This window comes from Nomascus leucogenys, chromosome 4 (assembly GCF_006542625.1).
Source record: "Nomascus leucogenys isolate Asia chromosome 4, Asia_NLE_v1, whole genome shotgun sequence".
NCBI lineage: Eukaryota > Metazoa > Chordata > Mammalia > Primates > Hylobatidae > Nomascus > Nomascus leucogenys.
Window position 1 is genome coordinate 92,307,960 of NC_044384.1, and position 21,042 is coordinate 92,329,001.

Sequence of the window (21,042 nt, forward strand, 5' to 3'; positions counted from 1 at the left end):
CTTGGGAGCCTTTGAGTCCAGAGTGGCTGGTGTGTGGTGTGGGGTCAGAGAGCCCCCGGGAAGGGCAGCCCAGCCCAGCTCCCTGCTGGTGCCCACAGGTCTTGTGGGCCCTCAGCACGGAACCCCACAGGGGTAAGGACTCTGGCCCCTCCCCAGGCAGGGAGCAGCCCTTGGACAATGCACTTGGCCCCTGTGAGCCTGGGTTTCCATCTGTGAAAAGGGAAGCTGCAGGGACCTGCCTCACAGCTCTGGGGGATGAAACAAGAGCCTTGGTTTAAAAAGCTTGGCAAAGTTGGGGCGCGGTGGTTCATGCTTATAATCCCAGGACTTTGGGAGGCTGGGGTGGGTGGATCACCTGAGGTCAGGAGTTCAAGACCAGCCTGGCCAACATGGTGAAACCCTCTTCTCTACTAAAAATACAAAAATTAGCCGGGGGCAGTAGCAGGTGCCTGTAATCCCAGCTAGTCGGGAGGCTGAGGTGGGAGAATCTCTTGAACCTGGGAGCGGAGTTTCCAGTGAGCCGAGATTGTGTCACTGCCCTCCAGCCTGGGCAACAGAGCGAGACTCTGTCTCAAATAAATAAATAAATAAATAGCTTGGCAAAGACTGGCCTGGAGTGAGTGCTTGGTCTGAGTGGCTACATTCTGAGTGTGCAGACGGGGAAACTGAGGCTTCAGAGGGGTACAGCTTACTCATCCAGAAAGCAATACAAGGGCCGATAGCAGCCGATGCAAGGCCAGCCCTGGGGCCTTGCAGCCCATCCCCCTCCCACTGCCCCAGCAGTGGGATCTCAGGGGCTGGAACTGCAAGGCAGAGCTCACACCCCCACTCCTCACCAGGCTGAGGGCTCAGAGCAGGAGACCACTGGGCCCTCTCCGCTGCCAACAGCCTCCTCTTCTCTAGGGCTCACCCATCCCTCTGGCACGTTCTCAGGGAACTGAGGCAGAGGCAGGCTGACCTGTAGGGTAGTGGAGGGGAGGCCCACCATCCTGCCAAGCCAGGGTGCCACCGGCCAGGGCCTGTCCCAGCTGGACCCCAGACCCTACTGGCACTGCCCTTGTGCGGCTCCAGGATTGTTTTAGGAGACACGAGGGAACCAGGAAGGGGGCGCAGGAAGGAAGGATTCTGGCTTCCAGAATCAACGGGGGTGGGGCCTGTGATGCTCCCGTTTGTGCGACCAGCCCGGCTGGGTGTTGGCGGACAGCAGCGCCTGCCAGCCCAAGAGGAAGAAGACATCCTTCTGCTTCCCTGGGAAACTTCCAGATGCCTGAGACCCCTTACCCAGGGCAGAAGGAAGGGGACCTCCCCGGGGATCTCGGGTCCAGACATCAGGTCTTGACCACAGGAAGGTGTAGGGAGGGAGCCCCAGGGCTTAGCCCTCAATCCTAACCTCCCTCAGCAGCCTCTGTGGGGCCAGGGCTGGGGCTGAGGTGGCTTCCCCAACTGTCCCCAGCGCTGCCTCTTTCTTGAGCAGCCGTGGGCACTGCTGGGGGCTCTCAGGGCCGTCTGCCCCAGCTTGGAGCATTGCACATCCTCCAGGTAGTGCCCAGCCCTGGCTCAGAGGGCAGGTGGGCGGGAGGGCTGCCCACGGGCCTGGCTGCCTGGGGAGTTCCATCCCATGGGCTCCTACTGCTCAGATGAAGACTTCCAAGGGGCTGCCGGGGGCCTCCAGCCCCTTCCTCCTGCAGAATCTGGAGCTTTGAGGGTCTCCAGGGACAGATGGCCAGAAGGGGCCCTGCCAGAGCGGCCCCTCAGGTCATCCCTGCCCTTCCTAACTCAGCTCAGCACACAGAGAAGCGAGGGAGGCTCCGATGGGCCAGGCAGGGCTCCAGGACTGGCCCTGTCCATGGCAGGTGCTGCCAGAGTCCGGGGCAGCGGCCTCCCACCGTGGGCTGGGCAAGCCTTTGAAGGTCCGCAGAAGGGCAGGGTGGTTGGGTGATGCTAGGAGGGGCATGTGCCAGGGCTCTGACACCTTCCAAAACTGGGAAGAGCTGGGAAAGCCAGTGGGATGGGAAGTGAGTTCAACCAGGCCAGGTGGGCCCGGCGTGGCCACCCAGGGGCATGGACTTTGCCTGTAGCTGGTGAATGGTTCTTTCCATGGGAGGCACGGCCTGGTCGCGCATGGGGAACAGACTGGGGGAAGGGTCATCCTGATGGGGGCCTGGGCTACAGTAGAGGCAGACTGAGAGGGCCACCAAGGTGTCTGTGGGACAGGGTGGGGGCAGGCAGACTTGCCTTCTAGGTGTGGGCATGGGGTGGGCACCCCAGGGCAGCTGGGCCAAGGACAGGCACTGCAGCCAAAAACACAGTGTGACCCCAGGGAGGGTACGCCCCTGCAGAACTGGACTCCAACATTTGGATATGTCGAACCCAAGGTCCGAGAGGGCATCCTGACCCTCCCCAGCTGTGGACTGGGACTGCCCCACCCTCATCACCTCAAGGACTCCAAGGCCAGATAGTTCCTCAGTGTGGGGAAAGCCTTGCTCTTGGGGGCTATAGAGGGCAGGCGTCCCCCAGCATCACCAAGGAGTCCCTGCAGAGCCACAAGGGAGCTCTGTGAAATCCTCGTCCCTGTCCCCAAGGGACAAGGACAAGCTAGTGACTGTCAGCTGGACAGTGGGGCGAGACAGGAGTGCCCCCGAGTGGAGGAAGCAGAGCCTAGACTCCGCCTGGGGTCAGGGGACCTTCTTTGGCCTGAGGCCTGGTGGGAGAGAACAGTCCTGTCCTGGGGGCATCTGAGAGACCACATTATGGAGGGGTGGTTCTGAGGAATTTGGCCCCGTCCCGGGCAGTCTGAGGGGAGGGGCCACATCATGGGACAGTCTGAGGGGCTGGACCCACTTGTCCGGCTGGAGGAGCTTGGCCTGCCCTGGGCCTCATGTCGGGGGCATGTCCTGAGACCGTCACAGCCTGGCGTCCCTGGTGCTCTGTGAGATGCATGGGGGGCTGTCTCGCCTGCTCTGCTCCAGCCGCAGCCAAGCCTGCCCAGCCTGGGCCTTCCTGGGGACTCCCGTGTGGGGGCTTCCCAGGACACACATCCCTGCCTGGGTGCAGGGGACTTCTGTCCCATCCTAGACAGGAAACTCCCCGGTTCCCTTAGTCACCTTGTGAAATGAGAAGCCTGCTGCACTGGGGCTCTCAGTTTCATTCTGAAAGGTCAGGCTTGGCTCCGCACCCCATGCAATTCGGGGGGGCAGGGGATGTCCAAGGAGGGGGTCCAGGCTTTGCAGAGCCCAGGAGAACTGCCGCTCTCCAGCTGGAGCTCCTGACAGCCCCGGCACAGGTGCAGCCCTGGCCTCCCAGGATCTGCATCAAGATGCCCCAGGATCATCTGTGCCTTGGCCATGCCCGCTCCAACCCCCCCCCCCCCGCCCCGGCCCCACCCCACCCCGGGGATCCAAGGCATTTGAGACAGCTGGGAGGGGGTGGCCAAGGATGAGGCCAAGGAGGAAGGCGGGGGTGCCCCAGCCCAGAGGCTCATGTCCTGCCCTTGTATGGGCATGAGGTGACCAGGAGCAGCACCTAGTCCAGGGCTGGGGGTGGTGCTGACAGGAGGGCCCGTTTTGGAGCCGGGACGCAGCTGTCGTGCACCCAGCAGCCTGTCTCCCTGCACATGGCCTGGGCAGGGCATCCTCCCACCTCTCCCTGGGGACAGGCACGGACATCCCGACCCAGCCCTCAGCCAGCCCCGGCCTCTGCTTAGCCTCCAGACTCATGGCACTCAGGGTCCCTTCAGCGGCCCCCACACCTGTACCCAAGTGGGATTTGGCAGGAAGAAGTCAGAGATGCGGACCCCTCAGACCACCAGGCCCACGACAATGTGACGGCCACCAAGGACACAGACACAGGACAGTGACTGCAGCCACCAACGCAGCACAGGAGCTTTGCATGAAGGCCGGGAGGTGGTCCCTGCACCGCCCTGGGTCGGGTAGACAGGGACCCTCTGCCATCAGCACCAAGGCAGAGCCTGGCAGCAGCCCTGGCTGCAGTTTTGGGGTGTGTGAGCGTCACCCTAGGCCTCCTCTCAGGTCCATCCTGTGTGGCTGCGGGCATCACGCTCTTTCTGCAACCTGGGCCCCAGCGCCTTCCCTTCTGCACACCAGGCCACAGCCCCCGCTGGCCTGTTCCTAGGCCGGCCTCTATCCCCAGCACCGGATCCCCATCCCCTGACCATTAGCACGTCACCCCTCTGCCCCTCAAAGCCCTACCTGTCCCTGCACCCCACGCCCTGAGCCCTCCCATCTCTTCTGGGACCTGCACCGGGGGCAACTCGGGTTCCCCTGGTGAGGCTCAGCTGTGATGCCTGGATGCCTGCTGGCTGGCAGCTCCCCTCTGCCAGGGAGCCCAGTTACCAGGTCCCTAGCCCTCTCCACCCACCCCAGCACAGGGCTGGATGCCCATTGGTACCACAGAGTACAGCTGCCTGCTAGGAGGCCTTTGGCAGCGGGGTTTTTCTGCCTAGCTCTGGCAGTCCCACACACAAGCTCTGCCATGCCCCCTCATGTCCCCACCCCAACCAACACACGGTGCCCAGCACCCAGCACAGGCACCTGCCAGGATCCTGGGCCTTGTCCTTTACCGCAGGTCAAGGGCAGCTTTGGGTGCCCTGCCCTGAGGCCTGCTGGGCCCCAAGCCTGGCGGCCTCCAGACCCTCAAGGCAGGATAGCCCCTCTCAGATAGTCCTGTGGGCAGGTGGCCGGGCCGGGGCCAGTTCCACCCATCCCAGAGCAGCTGCTCCCCAGCCCCCACCTCGCCTCTTCCCAAGCTAACAGGTCCCACAGTCCCCAGCTCCTCCCCAGCAGTCCAGGACACGTCTTGGGGTCTCCTTGCTTCAGGCATCCACCATGGGCTTAGGATCCCACGCGCCTCCCCCATTGAGTCCAGGGTGCAGAGGCAAGCGGAAGAGACCTCCACCCTTGTGGGGGGGGGGTCCCCGCAAGACTTCCTGCCACCTGTCTGTGGGTCCCCAGTTTCCCCATCGGACATCCAAGTTCTCCCATTGGGGGCCCCAGACTCCCCATCAGGCACCCCAGTTCTCCACCCTCCATGCAGCTCAAGGACTATGCACCCATGGACATGGCACAGGGCACCGGGCGTCGCCGCAGACCCTTACCCCAGCAACTCTTCCCGCTCCTCAGCGCCCAGGTCACTCGAAGCCTCCGCCATCGGCCTGTAGTCTGGGCCCCACAGGGTGCTGGCAGATCCCTGGAGCGGGTGTACGTGCTGTGGCTTTCAGTGCTTTCTGGGGCGGCCTCTGAGCCCCCACCCCCAGCCAAGTTTCACTTCCCCCTTCCGGCTGCAGGTTGAGGTTTGGAACCTATCTCGGCTTGGGTCAGGGTGTTGTTTTTTAATCTGTTGCTACAAGAGGAGAGGAAGAAAAAAAAAAACCCAAACCACCCCTCAGGAAGTGTTAAGCAAGTTACAGGGGCCTGGCGTGACAGAGACGGGGTGCGAGGGCCAAGATGGCCTCAGGCAGCTCCTCATGGCTTGGGGAGGGGGGCCCACATTGCCCCTGGTCCCCGATAGTAGCTCTGGCCGCCAGGCCCATCTGTGAGTGGCCAGTTCTCCTGCAGCATCGGGGACAAACATGTCTGTGATCCCATAAGCACCACGTGAGCGTTTTAGCCTCTGAGTGAAATCTCCCCAGAGGCCGGCTCTCCTGCAGGTGCTCGTGGAACTTGGTGGAGCCTTTTCTCAAAGCCTGGGGTCATAGCCTTGAGCACATCAAACGGCTGTGGGTCCCAGGTGGCTTTGGGGGCTGCGCCCGGGATGCCCCTGTGTTCTACCCGTAGGGTGCCTTGTTCCGTCTTGGGCTCCCTTGCTGATGCCGAGCTGTCGGGCAGCTGCCTCGTCCCCCCGCTGCCCCTTGCTCTCTGTGCTCTGGGCGCTGGAGTTGACCACCGAGTGGTTCGTGTCCCCAGGCTCTAAAGGCAGTGCCTCAGGGACCCTCCCAAGAGGCATAGGCCGGCCCGAAGTGAGGGATGGAGGCTGTTTCCAGCCCTCACTGTCCTCAGCTTCTGGGAGTGACCATGCAGTGGCTCCAGAGTCAGGAGGAGGGATGCATGACTGCAGGAGCCAGACCCCAAAAGCTGAGGCAGGGGAGGACTTAAGCTGGGCCAGAGTAGGGCAGCCACAGAGGTGTCGAAGGCTTCCCTGCTGGAAACCTCAGCACAGGAGAAGGGGAGAAGGGAGCCCTGGCCAGCGGCTTGGCCTAAGAAATCCAACCAGCAAGGACTTGCAGGGGCTCCCACGGCAAAGAGGGGCTGGAGAGAGGCCAGGGGTTGGGAGGGCCCTGGGCCTAGAGTGTTGACCCATCAGGGTGGGGCCTAACCGGAGGCCGCCTCCTTGGGAAGCAGCGAGCCCCCCACCCACCATGCACACCACAAAGACCTGCAGAGGCCTTCAGAGCCCCACGAGTGGAGGCACCAGAGGGATCCGTGGCCCAGATGATGGGCAGGGCTAGAACCAGATCAGGCCCAGCGCCATGGAGATGAACAGCCCATGCTTGTGTCTTCCCCACGCCTCCTCCCTGGGGGTCCCTAAGGACCCCCAAGTCTCCCTTGCAGAGTGGCCCATGGCAGAGCCCTGCGGTTCTCACCATGTGGCCTCCATCCTGAGGCCATCCTGAAACAGCTCCCCTCGGGGTGGTAGGGTCTCCCTTCCAGGTTGCGGCCATTCCGCTTACCCACCCGTCCAGGCACCGCGTCGGCAGGTGCAATGCCTGTGTCCTCCTGCCCTTGAGGTCCTTCCCCTGGCCTGCAGAAGGGCAGCCCCAACGTCGTGGCTGGGAGCTTCAGGAACCTTGCCAGGAAAAGGACAGGCAGGTGGAGGCTGGGGTCCACCCCCTCCCGCCCTCTACTGCCCGAAGGCTGGACCGGCTGCCTCACTTTTGGAGCTAGAGCAAAATGAGAATGCAGAACCCTGTGGTTCAAAAACTAAGAATTTTGGCCGGGTGCAGTGGCTCATGCCCGTAATCCCAGCACTTTGGGAGCCCAAGGCAGGTGGATCGCTTGAGGTCAGGTGTTTGACACCAGCCTGGCCAACATGGTGAAACCCCGTCTCTACTAACAATACAAAAATTAGCCAGGCATGGTGGCAGGCGGCTGTAAGCCTAGCTACTCGGGAAGCTGAGGTAAGAGAATCGCTTGAACTTGGGAGGCGGAGTTTGCAGTGAGCCAAGATCGTGCCACTGCACTTCAGCCTGGGCGACACAGCAAGACTCCATCTCAAACAAAACAAAACAAAAACAAAAAAACCGTAAGAATTTCAAGAGGGAGACACAGAGCACAAAACCACACTCAGCCCCAGGTCCTCGAAGCCGCTCGGCCAGAGGGGGAGGCCCACAGGCCCTGGAACTGAAGGCTGGGGTGACGATCAGCCTGCCCCAGGGGCTTGGAGAGTGTGCCCTCCTCCCCTCTGCCTACCCAACCCTGTTGGGGCTGAATCATGCCCCCACCCCCACATTCATATGGTGAAGTTAAAACCCTACCCCTAGCCCAACCCCTCAGAGCGTGACCGTGTTTGGAAGCAGAGTTGCTGCAGGTGTCATTAGCTGGATGAGGTCATGGTGGAGGAGGGTGACCGCTCATCCAGTGTGACTGGTTTCCTTACAAAAAGAGGAAATGTGGACCAGGCACAGTGGCTCACGCCTGCAATCCCAGCATTTTGGGAGGCTGAGGCTGGCAGATCACAAGCTCAGGAGATCAAGACCATCCTGGCTAACACAGTGAAACCCCATCTCTACTAAAACTACAAAAAAAAAAAAAAAATTAGCCGGGCATGGTGACTTGTGCCTATAGTCTCAGCTACTCAGGAGGCTGAGGAAGGAGAATGGCGTGAACCAGGGAGGCGGAGGTTGCAGTGAGCTGAGATTGTGTCACTGCAGTCCAGCCTGGGCGACAGAGCAAGACTCTGTCTCAAAAAAAAAAAAAAAAAAAGAGGAAATGTGGACACGGGACACGGACATCCATGGTGGGGAGCTCCCCATGAGAAGACAGTGGAGATGAGGGTAAGGCATCCACAAGACAGTTGCACCAAGGGGCACTGGGACCCCCAGCAGTGGGAGAGGCCTCAGGAGAACCAGCCCTGCCCACCCCAGGGTCTTGGACTTCCAGAATATGGGAGCTCAACGTCATGGCAGCCGCAGGGCAGTAGGACAGTCCCTCCAGCGACATGGCCCACAAGCAGGCCACAGAGTGGGGGAGCCCTGCCCTGTTCTCGAGGAACCCAGGCCGAGGAATATGCACACTCCAGGATGCTCACGGGGCTCTGGGAGGCCTTCTCAGCAGATGTGCGTCCTCACCTCCCGAATTGCAGAGGAAAGGGAAGCCAGGGTGCGGGGTGTCCTTCTGTGGCCGGCCAGCCCTCTCTCCTGCCCACATCACCATCGTGGAGAAGGCCGACTCTTGCTCTCTCACTCAGCTCCTCCTCCGCAGACACTGGGGCCATCTTGCGGCCCATCCATCTTCCTCCCCATCCCCCCAGCCTCTCCTCCCTACACCCTCCACGTTGATGTGCAAATCACTCAACCTTTAAACAAAAAAACAAAAGCAAAGAGCATCCCGGAGGCGGCCCAGCCCATGTGGCCTGCCGGCTTCTCACTCCTTCCCTCCCTGGCCAAGCCCCTGCCTCCAGCCCTTCTCTCCACTCAGCCTGGACTAGCAGGCATGGGCAAGGGAGGAGGTGTCCACAGCAGGGGCCCAGCCACCCCTCAGGCAGTCAGGGCATTTGTGTGTGTGTGTGTGTGTGTGTGTGTGTGACAGGGTCTTGCTCTGTTGCCCAGACTGAAGTGCAGTGGTGCAGCCAGGGCTCACTGCAGCCTCCACCTCCTTGGCTCAAGTGATCTTCCCGCCTCAGCCTCCCAAGTAACTGGGGTCACAGGTACATACCACCACGTCCAGCTAATTAAAAAATTTTTTGTGTGTACAGCCCCTCATTTGTGTACAGATGGGGTCTTGCCATGTTTCCCAGGCTGGTCTTGCGCTCCTGGGCTCAAACCATCCTCCTGTCTCAGCCTCCCTCAGTGCTGGGAGTACAAGCATGAACCACTGCACCCGGGCAGTGCATGCAAGTTTGAGAACCGCGTGGGCCCTGCTGGGTGGGAGGTTAAACAGGAACAGAGCCTTCCTCTGAAGAGGTAAGAGTCTACCCAAGAATCAGATGCAGAATCATTTCTTCCCTCGGTGCCGCTCACTCCTGAAACTCTAAGGGAGGTGTGTGGAGGGCAGACCCCGGCCCCTCCATTGTCCTGTCTCCAAATCTGGTGCAGGATCCAGCGAGCAGCACAGGGACCAGCAAGCGGCTGCATCAGGTGATGAGTTAGTTTGGATTCTGGGATGGAGCGAGCTGAGGGCATCAGACTCCAGGGGATGGAGCCAAGCAGAGAAGCCCTGAGGGGTCAACCAGGATGAGGTCTGTCCCAGGTGGGCAGGACACAGGGACACTCCAGGTGCAGGGGCCACAAGGCAGATGTCTGGGCAGTGCAGACCCAGATTCGAGGGGAGAAGCTGGGGGTTGGGACCGGTGTGGCAGGCTGGAGGTGCATGTAGAAGTCCCAGCCGAGCAGGGAGAGGCCTGGGCAGGAGATGCTGTGTGCTGGCACCATGGGCTAGAAGGGACATCCCGCAGCGCCCCTCCCTGGCAAATCACTCTGTGGGCACATGCAGGTGCTGGAGGGGTTTGCTGTGGGGAGCAAAGCAGGGGGCTGTGCCCTCTCCCTGCATGCAAGCTGGGGTCACTCAGCCCCTCTCCTTCCACTGGCCGTGGCCACTGGTGAGCTGGGGAATCTGGCCCAGGAGTGAAGAGAGTGAGGAAGAGAAGCTCTCAGTGGGGACAGAGACAGACAGGAAAGGGGCGGGGAAGCCTTCGAGAGGGCCGGGTGGATCAGAGGGATGCCAGGAGAGGGCAGTGAGCAGACAGCTGCCCCTAGCAAAGCGGACAGGCCGGGTAGGGGGGAGGCAGCACTGGGGGAGCCCAGGGTTCAGGGCCGGCTGAGGGCGGAAGAAGCTCTCCAGCAGGCGCAAAGAGACACGGGCCAGGTCGGAGAAGACGGGCGTCGGTAGGCACAAAAAGCCTTGCGTGGGAGAGCTTGGCTATTTATTTTGTTTGCTTTTAGTTTTTACTTTACTTTTTATTTTTTAAAAAAAAATTGTAGAGATGGAGTTTTGCTATGTTGCCCAGGCTGGTCCCGAACTCCTGAGCTCGAGGCCCCCCACTCAGCCTCCCAAAGTCCTGGGATTAAAGGCGTGAGCCACCACACCTGGCCTTCATTTTTTTTTCTCTCTCTCTTTTAAAATCTTTAGAGCTTGGTGTTGTCTCCACTATTTGGCAGCGTCAGAGTGACCGGGGCCTTCACTCATGAGAAGCTCAACCTGCAGCGACAGCAGGGCCGGCTGGGACCTACAGGCAGGGAGCTGACCTGAGTGCCGTGAAGGGCCTCGCTGTGGACACGTGCTCCGGGGGGCACGGGACGCTTCATGAGAGGGCGGTGATAATTGCTGGGTTCTGCCCCGATGGCCTCTGGTTTGAGGTGGGGGGCCCAGGTGATTTGGGGTGTGAGTGAAAGATTTTGGGGGCTTGGTGGAGGGGGCGGAGGGGCGGAGGGGAGGATCAGAAGGAGGAAGCTCGTGGAAACCGTGCCTGGCCCGATGCCGCGCTGGTTCTCAGCAGCCTGCTGGAGGGGCAGCCACAGAGACTGGAGCCTGCAAGGACCCAGGCCTTCCTGATGGCTCGAGGAGGGGACAGGGAGTCAAGAGCAGCTTGGCAAGGAGGGGGAGCAAGGGGAGGTGAGAGGGGTTGGTGAGGAGGTGGGGGTGACTGGGGCCAGGGGAGGGAGAGGCCCTGGAGCCAGGCTGTGCTTGTGGAGGAGGCGGAGGTGCTTGCAGGAGGGCAAAGCAACAAGGGGATCCGGGGGTTTTCAGCGTGGTCACGGCCAGCCCCGCACAACGGGGGACCCTGGCTGCCAGAGGACCCCGGTGTACATGGCGGCCCCAGCGTCCTGTAGGGACTGTTAGACAATCCTCATGCAGACCCCTGTCCCCGTCCCGAGGTCCTGTCACAGCTGTATGCCTTGCCCCAGCAGCACTGACACAGCTGCAAATAACTCCAGGTCCCTGTCTTCGTGGATTTTCCCTCCCAGAGGAAGAGACGGACAGTGAACAAATGAAAAAACAAGTTCATGGTCATTCTGGAAAATAACCAGGAGAAGTCACAGAGATGGCTGGGGGACTCACGGAGGGCTTCACAGAGGAGGTGGCCATGCTGGAACTGAAGGGTGTGAAGGAGATGGCCACAGGGAGAGTCTGGGGAGAAGCTTCCAGGCCTGGGGCAGAGGCAGGCTTGGTGGTCCTGGTGTGATATTCAGCAGCTGGGTGGTCCAGGGGGCCAAGCCAGGCCTTGCTGGGGCTGGGGGAGAGTCAGGCTGACTCTGGGGGGCACATAGAAGAGGAGCTTAGGGAGGCAGGAGGTGCCAGCCAGGTCCCTGCCTACCTGGTGGTCCAGTGAGGCAGGCGCTCTCATCTCCACGTTCATTGTATGTCTGGGTAAACCGAGGCTGGGCAGCCCACTGGGCTGTAGTAGGGGCTGAACCACAGAGGCAGCTCTAACCCTGGGCTCCAGGGCTGTCTGGGGAGAGCCGGAGCCGAAGGAGTGGGGGTGGTGAGGCCTTGGCAAGTGCCAGGCTCAGCTTTCCAAGGATGGCTGGAGCCAGGCACTGGTCTGCAAAGGTGGGTCTGGGCCCAGGCACAGCCGGTGCCAGGGGAACAAAAAGGACACAGGGCTGCACAGGTCAGGGGTGAGGTGCAGCTGGAGAGAGACGGTGAAGCCCAGCCCTGATCCTGCAGTGCCTCGGTGGAGGCCCAGGGAACCCCCGAGGACCACACAGGGGGTCCAGCAGGTGGACATTCATGGGGGAACTCTGTGTCCCCCTCTGGGAACCCACTCCTGGCTTCCCCTTGATCAGGTGCGTGAGGGGGTGAAGGTCGGGGGAAGTCCCCTCTGAGTTCAGCCCTGTGGAGAGAATGGAGCCCCATGACCTGCCTCATCCTAGCTCCACCCAGAGCCCAGCATGGCCAGGGCACCCAGGCCAACCTCCTGCTGTCCCTGAAGGGCAACTTTCCAGCCTTGGATCCCTGGCCCTAACCCTAACCCTAACCCTAACCGTAACCGTAACCCTGACCAAGGTGTCCCCGGGGGCCTGGCACCCAGCCCCGCCCTCGGTCCTCAGCAAGGGGCGCACACGCAGTCCTCAGCCTCCCCCACCACCCCGAAGTCTCCCACACCCTCTGGGACACCTTTCTGCCCACACCTGAGCCTTGTGAGGTCCTCTCTGTTAACTTGTGGTATTTTTCATGTCATCTGTTTTTTTTTTATGATGTGTTAATAATTATTATTTATTGGCTTATAATCCAGGAATCTTTTTATTTTATTTTATTTTATTATTATTATACTTTAAGTTTTAGGGTACATGTGCACCATGTGCAGGTTTGTTACATGTGTATACATGTGCCATGTTGCTTTGCTGCACCCATTAACTCGTCATTTAGCATTAGGTATATCTCCTAATGCTTTCCCTCCCCCATCCCACCACCCCACAACAGTCCCTGGAGTGTGATGTTCCCTTTCCTGTGTCCGTGTGTTCTCATTGTTCAATTCCCACCTATGAGTGAGAACATGTGGTGTTTGGTTTTTTGTCCTTGCGATAGTTTACTGAGAATGATGATTTCCAGTTTCATCCATGTCCCTACAAAGGACATGAACTCATAATTTTTTATGGCTGCATAGCATTCCACGGTGTATATGTGCCACATTTTCTTAATCCAGTCTATCGTTGTTGGACATTTGGGTTAGTTCCAAGTCTTTGCTATTGTGAATAGTGCCGCAGTAAACATACGTGTGCATGTGTCTTTATAGCAGCATCATGTCATCTGTTTTTGTTGTTGCTTACAAATTGTATTGCTTTAACATTTAAAGAAAAGTTTAGCTTTGGGGGAAGTCATTTCAAACCCACAGAGAAGTTTCAAGAATAAGAATTTGACAAGGGGCCTCTGTAGCCCCCTCACCCAGGGCACACGTCCACTTTGCCATTCGACCCCTGCCTCTCCGCCTTTCAGCCTCTCTCTCTGTTTCTCTGAGCCTCTGTCTCTTTCTCTCTGCCTCTGTCCGTGTCTCTCAGCCTCTGTGTCTTTGTCTCTCTGCCTCTGTCTCTCTGCCTCTCTGCCTCTGAGTCTGTCTTTATGTCTCTTGTCTCTCTGTCTCTGTCTCTCTCTCTGCCTCTGTCTCTGTCTCTCTGTCTCTCTCCCTCTCTGCCTCTGTGTCTCTCTGTCTCTTGCCCTCTGTCTGCCTCTTTGTCTCTCTGTCTTTGTGTTTCTCTCTGTCTCTGTGTTTCTGTGTCTCTCCATCTCTCTGTCTCTGTCTGTCTCTCTGTCTCTGTCTTTATGTCTCTCTCTCTGTGTCTCTGTCTCCATGTCTCTCTGTGTCTCTGTCTCTGTGTCTCTGTCTCTGTGTCTCTCTGTCTGTCTCTCTGTCTCTGTGTCTCTCTGTCTCTGTCTCTGTGTGTCTCTGTCTCTCTGTCTCTGTCTCTCTGCCTCTGTGTCTGTCTGTCTCTGTGTGTCTCTGTGTCTCTGTCTCTCTGTCTCTGTCTCTCTGCCTCTGTCTCTCTGTCTCTCTGTCTCCCTCCTTTCCTCCTAAAGACTTGAAGGTCTGTTTCCTTGGAATGCAGATGTTGTTTTGTGTAACCACAGTGTAGCTATGAACTTGAGCACGTTTACCGCGGACACTGCTTGTTATCTTGTCTGCCAGTCTGTGTCCTGATGGCCGCTCCCATCAGTGGGGGCACAGGGCAGGCCCTCTGCGTCACTGCAGCCTCCTAGCAGAAAGGACATGTCAGGCTCTTCCTGCACGTTTCCTGCCCCGCCCTGCAGTCAACCTCTCTTCCGAGGAGCCCTAGGTCCTTCAGGGGAGGACAGTTTTAGGGAGCAGGGCCTGGGGCCGGGTATGCTCCTTGACACTGGGGTGTCTGCGTCTCAGTGGCTCAGCAGCAGAGCAGGAAATGCCCACGTGAGCAGAAGCACCCACGCCTGTCCTGCACCCACGCCTGCCTCCCCTGAGGAACCCCTGCCTTCTGTCTCAAGCAGCCGCAACTTCTAGGGGTGCCCCGTGCGCTTCCTCCCACCCCTCCCTCCTTTGCCTGCTGTGCTCAGTCTTCCCCAACCCCTTCCTGGCCACAGCCCAGCACGGGTTACCTGGGACTTCAGAGGCCATGTCCTCCCCGACCTCCAAAGCCACGCACAGGGCTGCCCACATCCCCTGCCCTGGGCCTGTCCCCCTCCTCTTCCGGGACTCCCCTGGGGCTCATGGTGCCTGCCCCGGCTGCCCTGGCTGTCCCCGCCCTCCCCCTCCTCTCCTCTCGCCCTGCCCTTGGGCGCCTCTGCCCATCAGCTCACCACCCAGGACACCCACATCCACATCTCCAGCCCAGCCCCTGCTCCAGCTGCCTGGGCCAGCTCTCCCCTCGGAATTTCCACAGGGCCCCCAAACCCAGCAGCCCCAAAGTGAGTGCCTCACCTCCTCCCAAAGCCACTTTCTCACGGCTCCTGCCCTGGAGAACAGTCTCTGCCCGCCGGTGCCCCCAGCAGGTGCCTGCCTTCCTCATGTCCCTCAGCCAACAAGTCCTGGGGACCTGGCCCCTTCCGCGTCTCCATCCCTCACTCCCCCGACCCGGTGGTGACTTCCGCTGTGCTCCACCCTGCTGAGGTCTTTCCAGAATGCAGAGCTGGGGGACAGCCCCATGCGGCACCGGCTGCAGGCCTCACTCCAGCGGGGACACCAGAATCACCTGAGGGGAATGGAGCCGAGCTCAGAGGGGCGCCGGTTTGATATTTGCTGGTTTGCTTTCCGCAGGCCTCTCGCTATTTACTCATTCATTCATTTATTGGAAATTTAACGAACACCCGTGCATCTACTATCCAGCCCAAGAATTAAAACATTCCCCAAACCTACATCAGCGTAGGGGTCCTCTCTCCATTCTGCCCCTGCTCTGCCCCCACCCCACCCACCCCAGAGGGTCACTCTGGAATTTCGTGTTTGTGTTCAACATTTCCTTGCTTTGAAATAAAAAAGGTAATTTTCCCACACAGTGTGTCTGCGCTGGCCGAGTTGAATCTTGTGGTTGGGAGCCAGGTGTGATGCTCCTGCCCTGGCTCCTCTGCCACACTCCTCTGACGCCCTGTGGGATTGGGTTCGGCCCCCTTTCCCAGTGGGCACAGGCGCGGGAAAGCTGCCATGTCCCCTGCAAGGGGTCCATGGCCAGGCCCCACCGCCGCCTGTCCCTCGCTCTGCCTGTTGCCTGCCTGGCTCTGCATGGGACGTGCTCCGGCCTGCAGCACCCTCTGCCTCCACACTTGTCCTCCCTCAAGTCTCAGCTGAGTCTTGGGCTTGTGCAGTGTCCCCCCGACAGGCCAGTTCTCGGGCCTCACTTCTGTACCCCACGGCCTCCTACACCCTGGGCCATGCCTGGTCCCATCATTCTGGCATGGGGTCCCATGCACCTCTGCCACAGCTGCACCCACCAGACAGTGCCGCCTTGGCCCCAAGCCGCCCTGCTCCGTGCCTTCCCCTACGGAAGGCTCCAGGAGAAGTCCCGGGTGGGGGGTTTGGACTGGTGTGGGGCTCCAGCTACAGAAAAGGTCAGAGCTGAGTGCCAGGGCTGGAGGGTGCCCGGGGAGCAGGGGACTGCACACAGCCAAGGCCGTCCCGGGCGCCCACTGACGTCAGTCCCTCAAGGCAGCCCGAGGGGGAACTGCCGCTGCACGTCCACCTCCGGCAGATCAATCGAAGGGACCTCCTGGGGGCAAGGGCACAGCGCGGGCTGGCAGCCTCCCCAGCGCAGATCTGAGCACAGGGACCTTGGCGTGCCTGCTCTGTCAACCTTCAAAGAGCAGGGCAGATAACGTGGCCTTGCTGTCACCGGCCTTGTCAGAACCTGTCAGCTGCCTTGTCCTTGGTGGCCAGATGGGGCTGGGATCTTGGGGCTGAGTGGAAATGAGACTTGGGAGCCACACTGGGGCCAGGTCAGGGCCAGACCCAGCCCCTGCTCGATGGGCACAGGTCTCTTTGTCCCCTGGCATGGTGAGGAGTGACACAGCCTGCCTTTCAGGGTGGCAGTAAGGACCAGAGACCAGGCCGGCCAGCCCCCAGCATCATGCTGGTCCCCAGCCCGGAGACTGCCAATTTGGCCTGGTGACGGCCCACCGTGCAGGCTCGCCCCTCCACACTCCCCGTGCCCAGCCTCAGTGCTCAGGGCAGGGGGCAGATAGGAAAAGCAGGGAGGCCCTGGGGCTGGGGGTCTGCCCCTAAAGTGATGTGGGAGGGGGATGAGCAGAAGGATCTGGGGGTGGGCACGCGTGGACAGCAGCCTGGGGTCTAATGTGGTCCTTGGCTTCCTGCCCCAGATGAGTTCCCTGAGGAGGGGCAGCTTGGGAGGCATAGGGGGCTGCCCCCAGCACTGCGGGGGCCACACGTGTGTCACATGTGTGGATCTCTCTGGAGCCCCGGGAGGGCCTTTGGAAGGCTGTGCAAATGGGAGACCCGCTTATCTCAGGAACTCCCACCCAGACCTGGCTCGGCCCCGCAGCCTCCGTCCCCAGCCCTGCATGTTGGATGTGCCCAGGCCGAGCCCCAGGAACACCTGGGGAACTCTCAGGGCCCTCACCAAACAGCCCCGTGCAGCCTGGGGTGCATTCCCCTGTAGGGGCCTTCCCAGGCTCACCTCCTTGCTGGAAGCAGCTTCCCTCCCAGCCGGAAATCCCAGGCCCTGTGTGGCCTCCTCCCAGGCTTTTCCCACTGGCCACTGACCACACTATACAGGCCACCGATGCGGGGTCCCAAAGCATGGCCCAAGAGGCTGAGGAGAGCCAGACCAGACCAGCCATGGGGATTCAAATCCTTTATTGACAGTGGAGGTGAGGCCAGCCCTCCCTGGCAGGGTCTGGGTGCATCTCCCTAGTATGTTCTCCTGGGAGCCTGGCACCGGGGCAGGCATAGGGGCAGCAAGTGGCCTAGGACTCAGACTCAAACATCTTCTTCCGGCCCTCCATGCCAGACTTCTCCTCGATGTTCTTCCTCCAGTCACCCACGTCTCGCAGGTCCCGCTCCTGTGGAGGGGAGGGCAGGAGAGAGCTCAGGCCACCCACTTATGCACACACCCTGGTCCACACCACCTTCAGCCTCAGTTTACCCTCTGCATTGGGCAGTGGAGTGTCCCCTGCATGGCACCCTGGAGGGGCAGTGGTACAGGGCCCCCCGGCAGGGCAGGTGTGGGAGGTGCTCCCCAGGGACAGGGCAGGTGTGGGAGGTGCTCCCCAGGGACAGGGCAGGTGTGGGAGGTGCTCCCCAGGGACAGGGCAGGTGTGGGAGGTGCTCCCCAGGGACAGGGCAGGTGTGGGAGGTGCTCCCCAGGGACAGGGCAGGTGTGGGAGGTGCTCCCCTGGCAGGGCAGGTGCGGTGTGCTCCCCCCGTGGCACGCACCTTCTCTGTGTCCTCCTTCTTGACCTGCTTCAGATTGGCCCTCAGGTCCATGCACACCTTGTGCTTTGAGCCCAGCAGGGCCTTGAGCATGGCGTCAGCCGACATGCGCACCCTCCGCAGTGGGGGCCGCTTGAACTTGCCCCGCAGATCAAACAGCTTCTGGTTCATGTCCTCCAGCTGTGGGCAGGGGAGCCGGGTGGGAGCCCGAGGTCCTGGTGGTCTCGGCCTCCCCAGCCCGCCCCGCCTGCCCAGCCCCACTACTCACCTCCTTGCTACTCTTCTGCACCCTCACCTCCATGTCGTACTTCTCCTCTTCAGCCGCGTCAATCTTGGCGTGCAGCTGTTTGCAGAGCTCCTAGCGGTGGGTGTCGGGGTGGGTGGCCATCCTGACACTTGGCAGCCACGGTCACCTGCCCCTGCCCTGACCACCCCGCTGGCCCTCTTGACAAGTGGGGAAACTGAGTTAGCAGGCAGGCCCGCTGCTGGGGAGGCGAGGTGGCCAGGGAGGGGCTGGTACCTGCACTTCAGACATGGAGCCCGGGATGTGCAGCGGCGGGCAGTGCTCTGCCAGGTAGTTCTGCTTCTCGGCCTCGCGGCGGCTCTCCTCCTTCTCCAGCTCCGTGGCCGCTATCTGCAGCATCACGCTCTGCGGTGGGGCAGGCGGTGAGGGGCTGCAGCCAGCTCCCCTGCAGACCCACCTGGGCCGCCCCCCAGGGAGCCCACACCTACCTTCAGGTGCTGCCTGCGGGCCGTGATGGCCCTGTTCCGCTTCTGCAGGGCGGGGGACAGGGGGTCGAGTCAGGGCCTCCAGGCCTGGAGCACCCCCACCCCCTCCCACGCTCCCTGGCCAGGTCAGGGGCTCCGGCTCAGGGACCAGCAGAGCCTGGGGGCTCCCGAGGCCATGATGCGCAGGCTGGGCCTCCCTGGCCCCAGACCTTGCTCTGGGACACGGTGCTGTGTGGTGTGTGACACTTTGCCCAGGTGGCACATGGTGCTGGGAGGCTGGAGGCTGGGGGAGAGGAGTCTGGGCCACAGGGCCAGTTGGGGGCAGGTCGGCCGGCGAGGTGGAGTGCAGGAATCAGAAAGAAGAAGTGATTCCCCTGTGACCGGGCCACAGCCACACTTCCCCTGCCCCAGAAGTCTCAGGGCAGCCACTTCCTCTCTTTCGGCAGCGTCTTGGTGGGTGGGTGGGGCACTTTTGCCAGCGGGGAGGGCCGGGCCATCTTCCCTGGGGCCTTGAGGCTGTGACCTATGACCTATCCCTAGTTGGGGGAGCCCCCTCCTCGTCATGTTTTGAGTCCCCAGCAAGTACTTACCTCCTCACTGTCCAGGGAGGGAGGACGCAGGCAGGATGGGGAAAGAAGACAGAGGTTAGGGCCATGGCTGGTGGGGTCGGAGTGTGTGATGGGGCAGACAGGGCAGGAGGCAGGCAGGGTCACTGTATGGGGGTACAGGGGTGCCACTTACTCTCCCATCCTGAGGTCCTGAGCTTGGAGCCTGTGGGGAGAGGAAGGCAGAGGTGTTGGCCAGGCCCTTGCACTGTGATGCCTGTGCCCATCAGGTGCTGAGGGGTTCAGGGCTCCCGATGACAGCCCCCTCCCGCCCACACCCTACTCTCACCTCCTCCCTGTACTCTCACCTCCTTCAAGGACAATGTCTTGGAATTCCCTAGGGTGAGAAGTAAGAGGAGAAAGTGTTCCCAAAATGTCCCAGGCATAGCCTGAGGAGCTGCAGCTGTCCCTGAGGGAGGGTGAGATGGGCCAGCGCAGGTGGCCGCCGGAGTCACGCTGTTATTTTTAACCCTCTCTCTTTGGCTTTGGGCCTAAGTGCATGGAAGAAATCCCTCCTCAGTTTGGCCTGGGGGCTCAGGTTATGGGGTTTCTTGAGCCCTAAACTCTCCTTCCAGGGTCCCCAGAGGTGATGCCTGGTGGTCAGGGACTGTCTAGAACCTGCCTCGCGCTACAGCTGCCTCCCCAAGCCTCTCCTTCTCACTCCCGGATCCGTGCAGGCCCCCAGAGAGGGCTGCTGGCGGCATCCCCCAGGCCCCCAGACCCCTGCCCCAGGGAGTCCTCCCTCAAACTAGCTCGAGCCACGCCCTGTCCCCCAGCCTCGGCGGGCCGGGCTGGGCCTCACCTAGAATCTGGGCAGCAGGGCTGGGAGCGAGGTCAGGCCGGCAGCGGCGAGCTGGGCTGGTGGGCCCAGGGGGAGGGGTATAAATGGCCTCCCCCAGGCTGGGCCCCTGCTCAGAAAGGGCACAGAGTCCTCCTCAGACCAATGGGGGCGCGGAGAGCCACAGAGACCTCCCCACCTGTCCGGCCGCCTGGCCTGGCTGCGTGCTGCCGCCCAGTCCAAGAAGTCTTGGTGGGGGGGGTGCCGTGGCTGGGCTGCTCTATTTAGGGCTTGGTGACGCCCTGGAGATGCCTCCGTTGTTCTTGTAAGGAGCCTGAGAACAGTGTGCCTGGCTTTGCCTGTGGCCTTGGCCGGGCACATGGCTCAGGTCAGCTGAGGGGTCACTGAGAGGATCCACACCTCACCTCAGCCCATCTCGCCCGAGGTCAGCGTCCAGCCGACCTGGCTGCTTGCTGGTGACAGCCGCAGCCTCTCCCTGCGGGGCCAGCTTCCCCACTCAGCCCCTGCAATGGGTTTCCCACTTCAGCCCAGGCCTGACCCCCTTCTGCAAGCCTGGCTCCTGGGGTGAGGCCTGGACCTCCAGATGTGGCCTTCTGGGCCCTGCCACAGCGGCCGAGGGCTGGGGGGCTGCCGCCTCCCTGCGTGATGCTATCTTCCTGCCTGAGGAGCAGGACCAGGAGTGAGGGGCGTGCCGCACCTGCCTCTGGGCTCCTCCCCGCCTGCCCAGAACGCCCTGCTGCTGTCCCCTCGCCGGGCGACTTGGAACCCATCCTTCAACCTAAGGAGAATGGCGCCACCTGCGTTGGGAGCCTCTCTGACTCGCGAGGGCTTGGGGCCCTCCTGGCTGCCCGGGTGGGCCTGGCATTGCCCTTTTCACCCAGGCCTGAGGCCATTGCCCCCCAGCCCTCAGGCCCACGCCCTGCAGAGGCCCCCTGGACCGTGACTTGGCACCCTCTCGGAGTGGGGGCTCTTGGCCCCAGCCCCGCTGGCTTCGCAGCCCCGTGGGGAGGATCAGAGAAGACAGCAGCGTGGAGGCTCCAGCCGCTAAGGCAGCCCAGATGTGTGGGGACTGGGAAGGGCATTGGGCCAGGACTGAGCCCCTAAAGGCCCCAGCGGCTTCCGAAGGCATCTGCTGCCCCCTGCTGCTCACGCGGGGAAGGCCCTGCAGCGCAGGTCTCTGAGGTGTTGGGGGTCCTCCCTCCACGCTCACCAGCCCCCAAACATCATTGCTCACTGTGTCCCTACAGAGCTGGCTCTAGCCCGCCCCATCCCATGTGGTCCCGACTCTCTGGCCCCCACCTCCCCAGTCTTCCCAGGTGGCCCGGGGGGTGGAGATCTGTGCTCCTGGGGAGGTTCCCCACCCCTACCCGAGGGTCAAGCAGGGACCAG

The 21,042-nt window shown here is 61.4% G+C and overlaps 2 protein-coding genes across 3 annotated transcripts in view; both read right to left on the reverse strand.

The window, feature by feature from the left end:
* LSP1 (lymphocyte specific protein 1) overlaps nt 1-5,351 on the reverse strand; it is a 38,528-nt gene extending 33,177 nt beyond the window's left edge. The window contains exon 1 of the mRNA XM_030811498.1: nt 5,114-5,351. Coding sequence (XP_030667358.1) covers nt 5,114-5,166 — 53 coding nt within the window. The 5' untranslated portion in view covers nt 5,167-5,351. The remainder of the gene's footprint in view (nt 1-5,113) is intronic.
* An 11,576-nt stretch (nt 5,352-16,927) lies between these two features.
* On the reverse strand, nt 16,928-19,707 carry TNNI2 (troponin I2, fast skeletal type). Of its 2 annotated transcripts, none has more exons than XM_003281341.3 (8): nt 19,163-19,221; nt 18,991-19,020; nt 18,840-18,846; nt 18,253-18,294; nt 18,041-18,169; nt 17,789-17,878; nt 17,524-17,700; nt 16,928-17,150 (listed from the first exon to the last, which is right to left on the reverse strand). In XM_003281341.3, the coding sequence occupies exons 2-8, from the start codon at nt 18,996-18,998 to the stop codon at nt 17,055-17,057; spliced, it is 549 nt and encodes a 182-aa protein (XP_003281389.1). In that variant the 5' UTR covers nt 18,999-19,020; nt 19,163-19,221; the 3' UTR covers nt 16,928-17,054. The 2 variants fall into 2 exon arrangements, with proteins under 2 accessions (XP_003281389.1, XP_003281388.1); XM_003281340.4 differs by lacking the exon at nt 19,163-19,221 and adding an exon at nt 19,657-19,707 and having other exon boundaries at nt 16,930-17,150.
* Nucleotides 19,708-21,042: the final 1,335 nt, after the last annotated feature.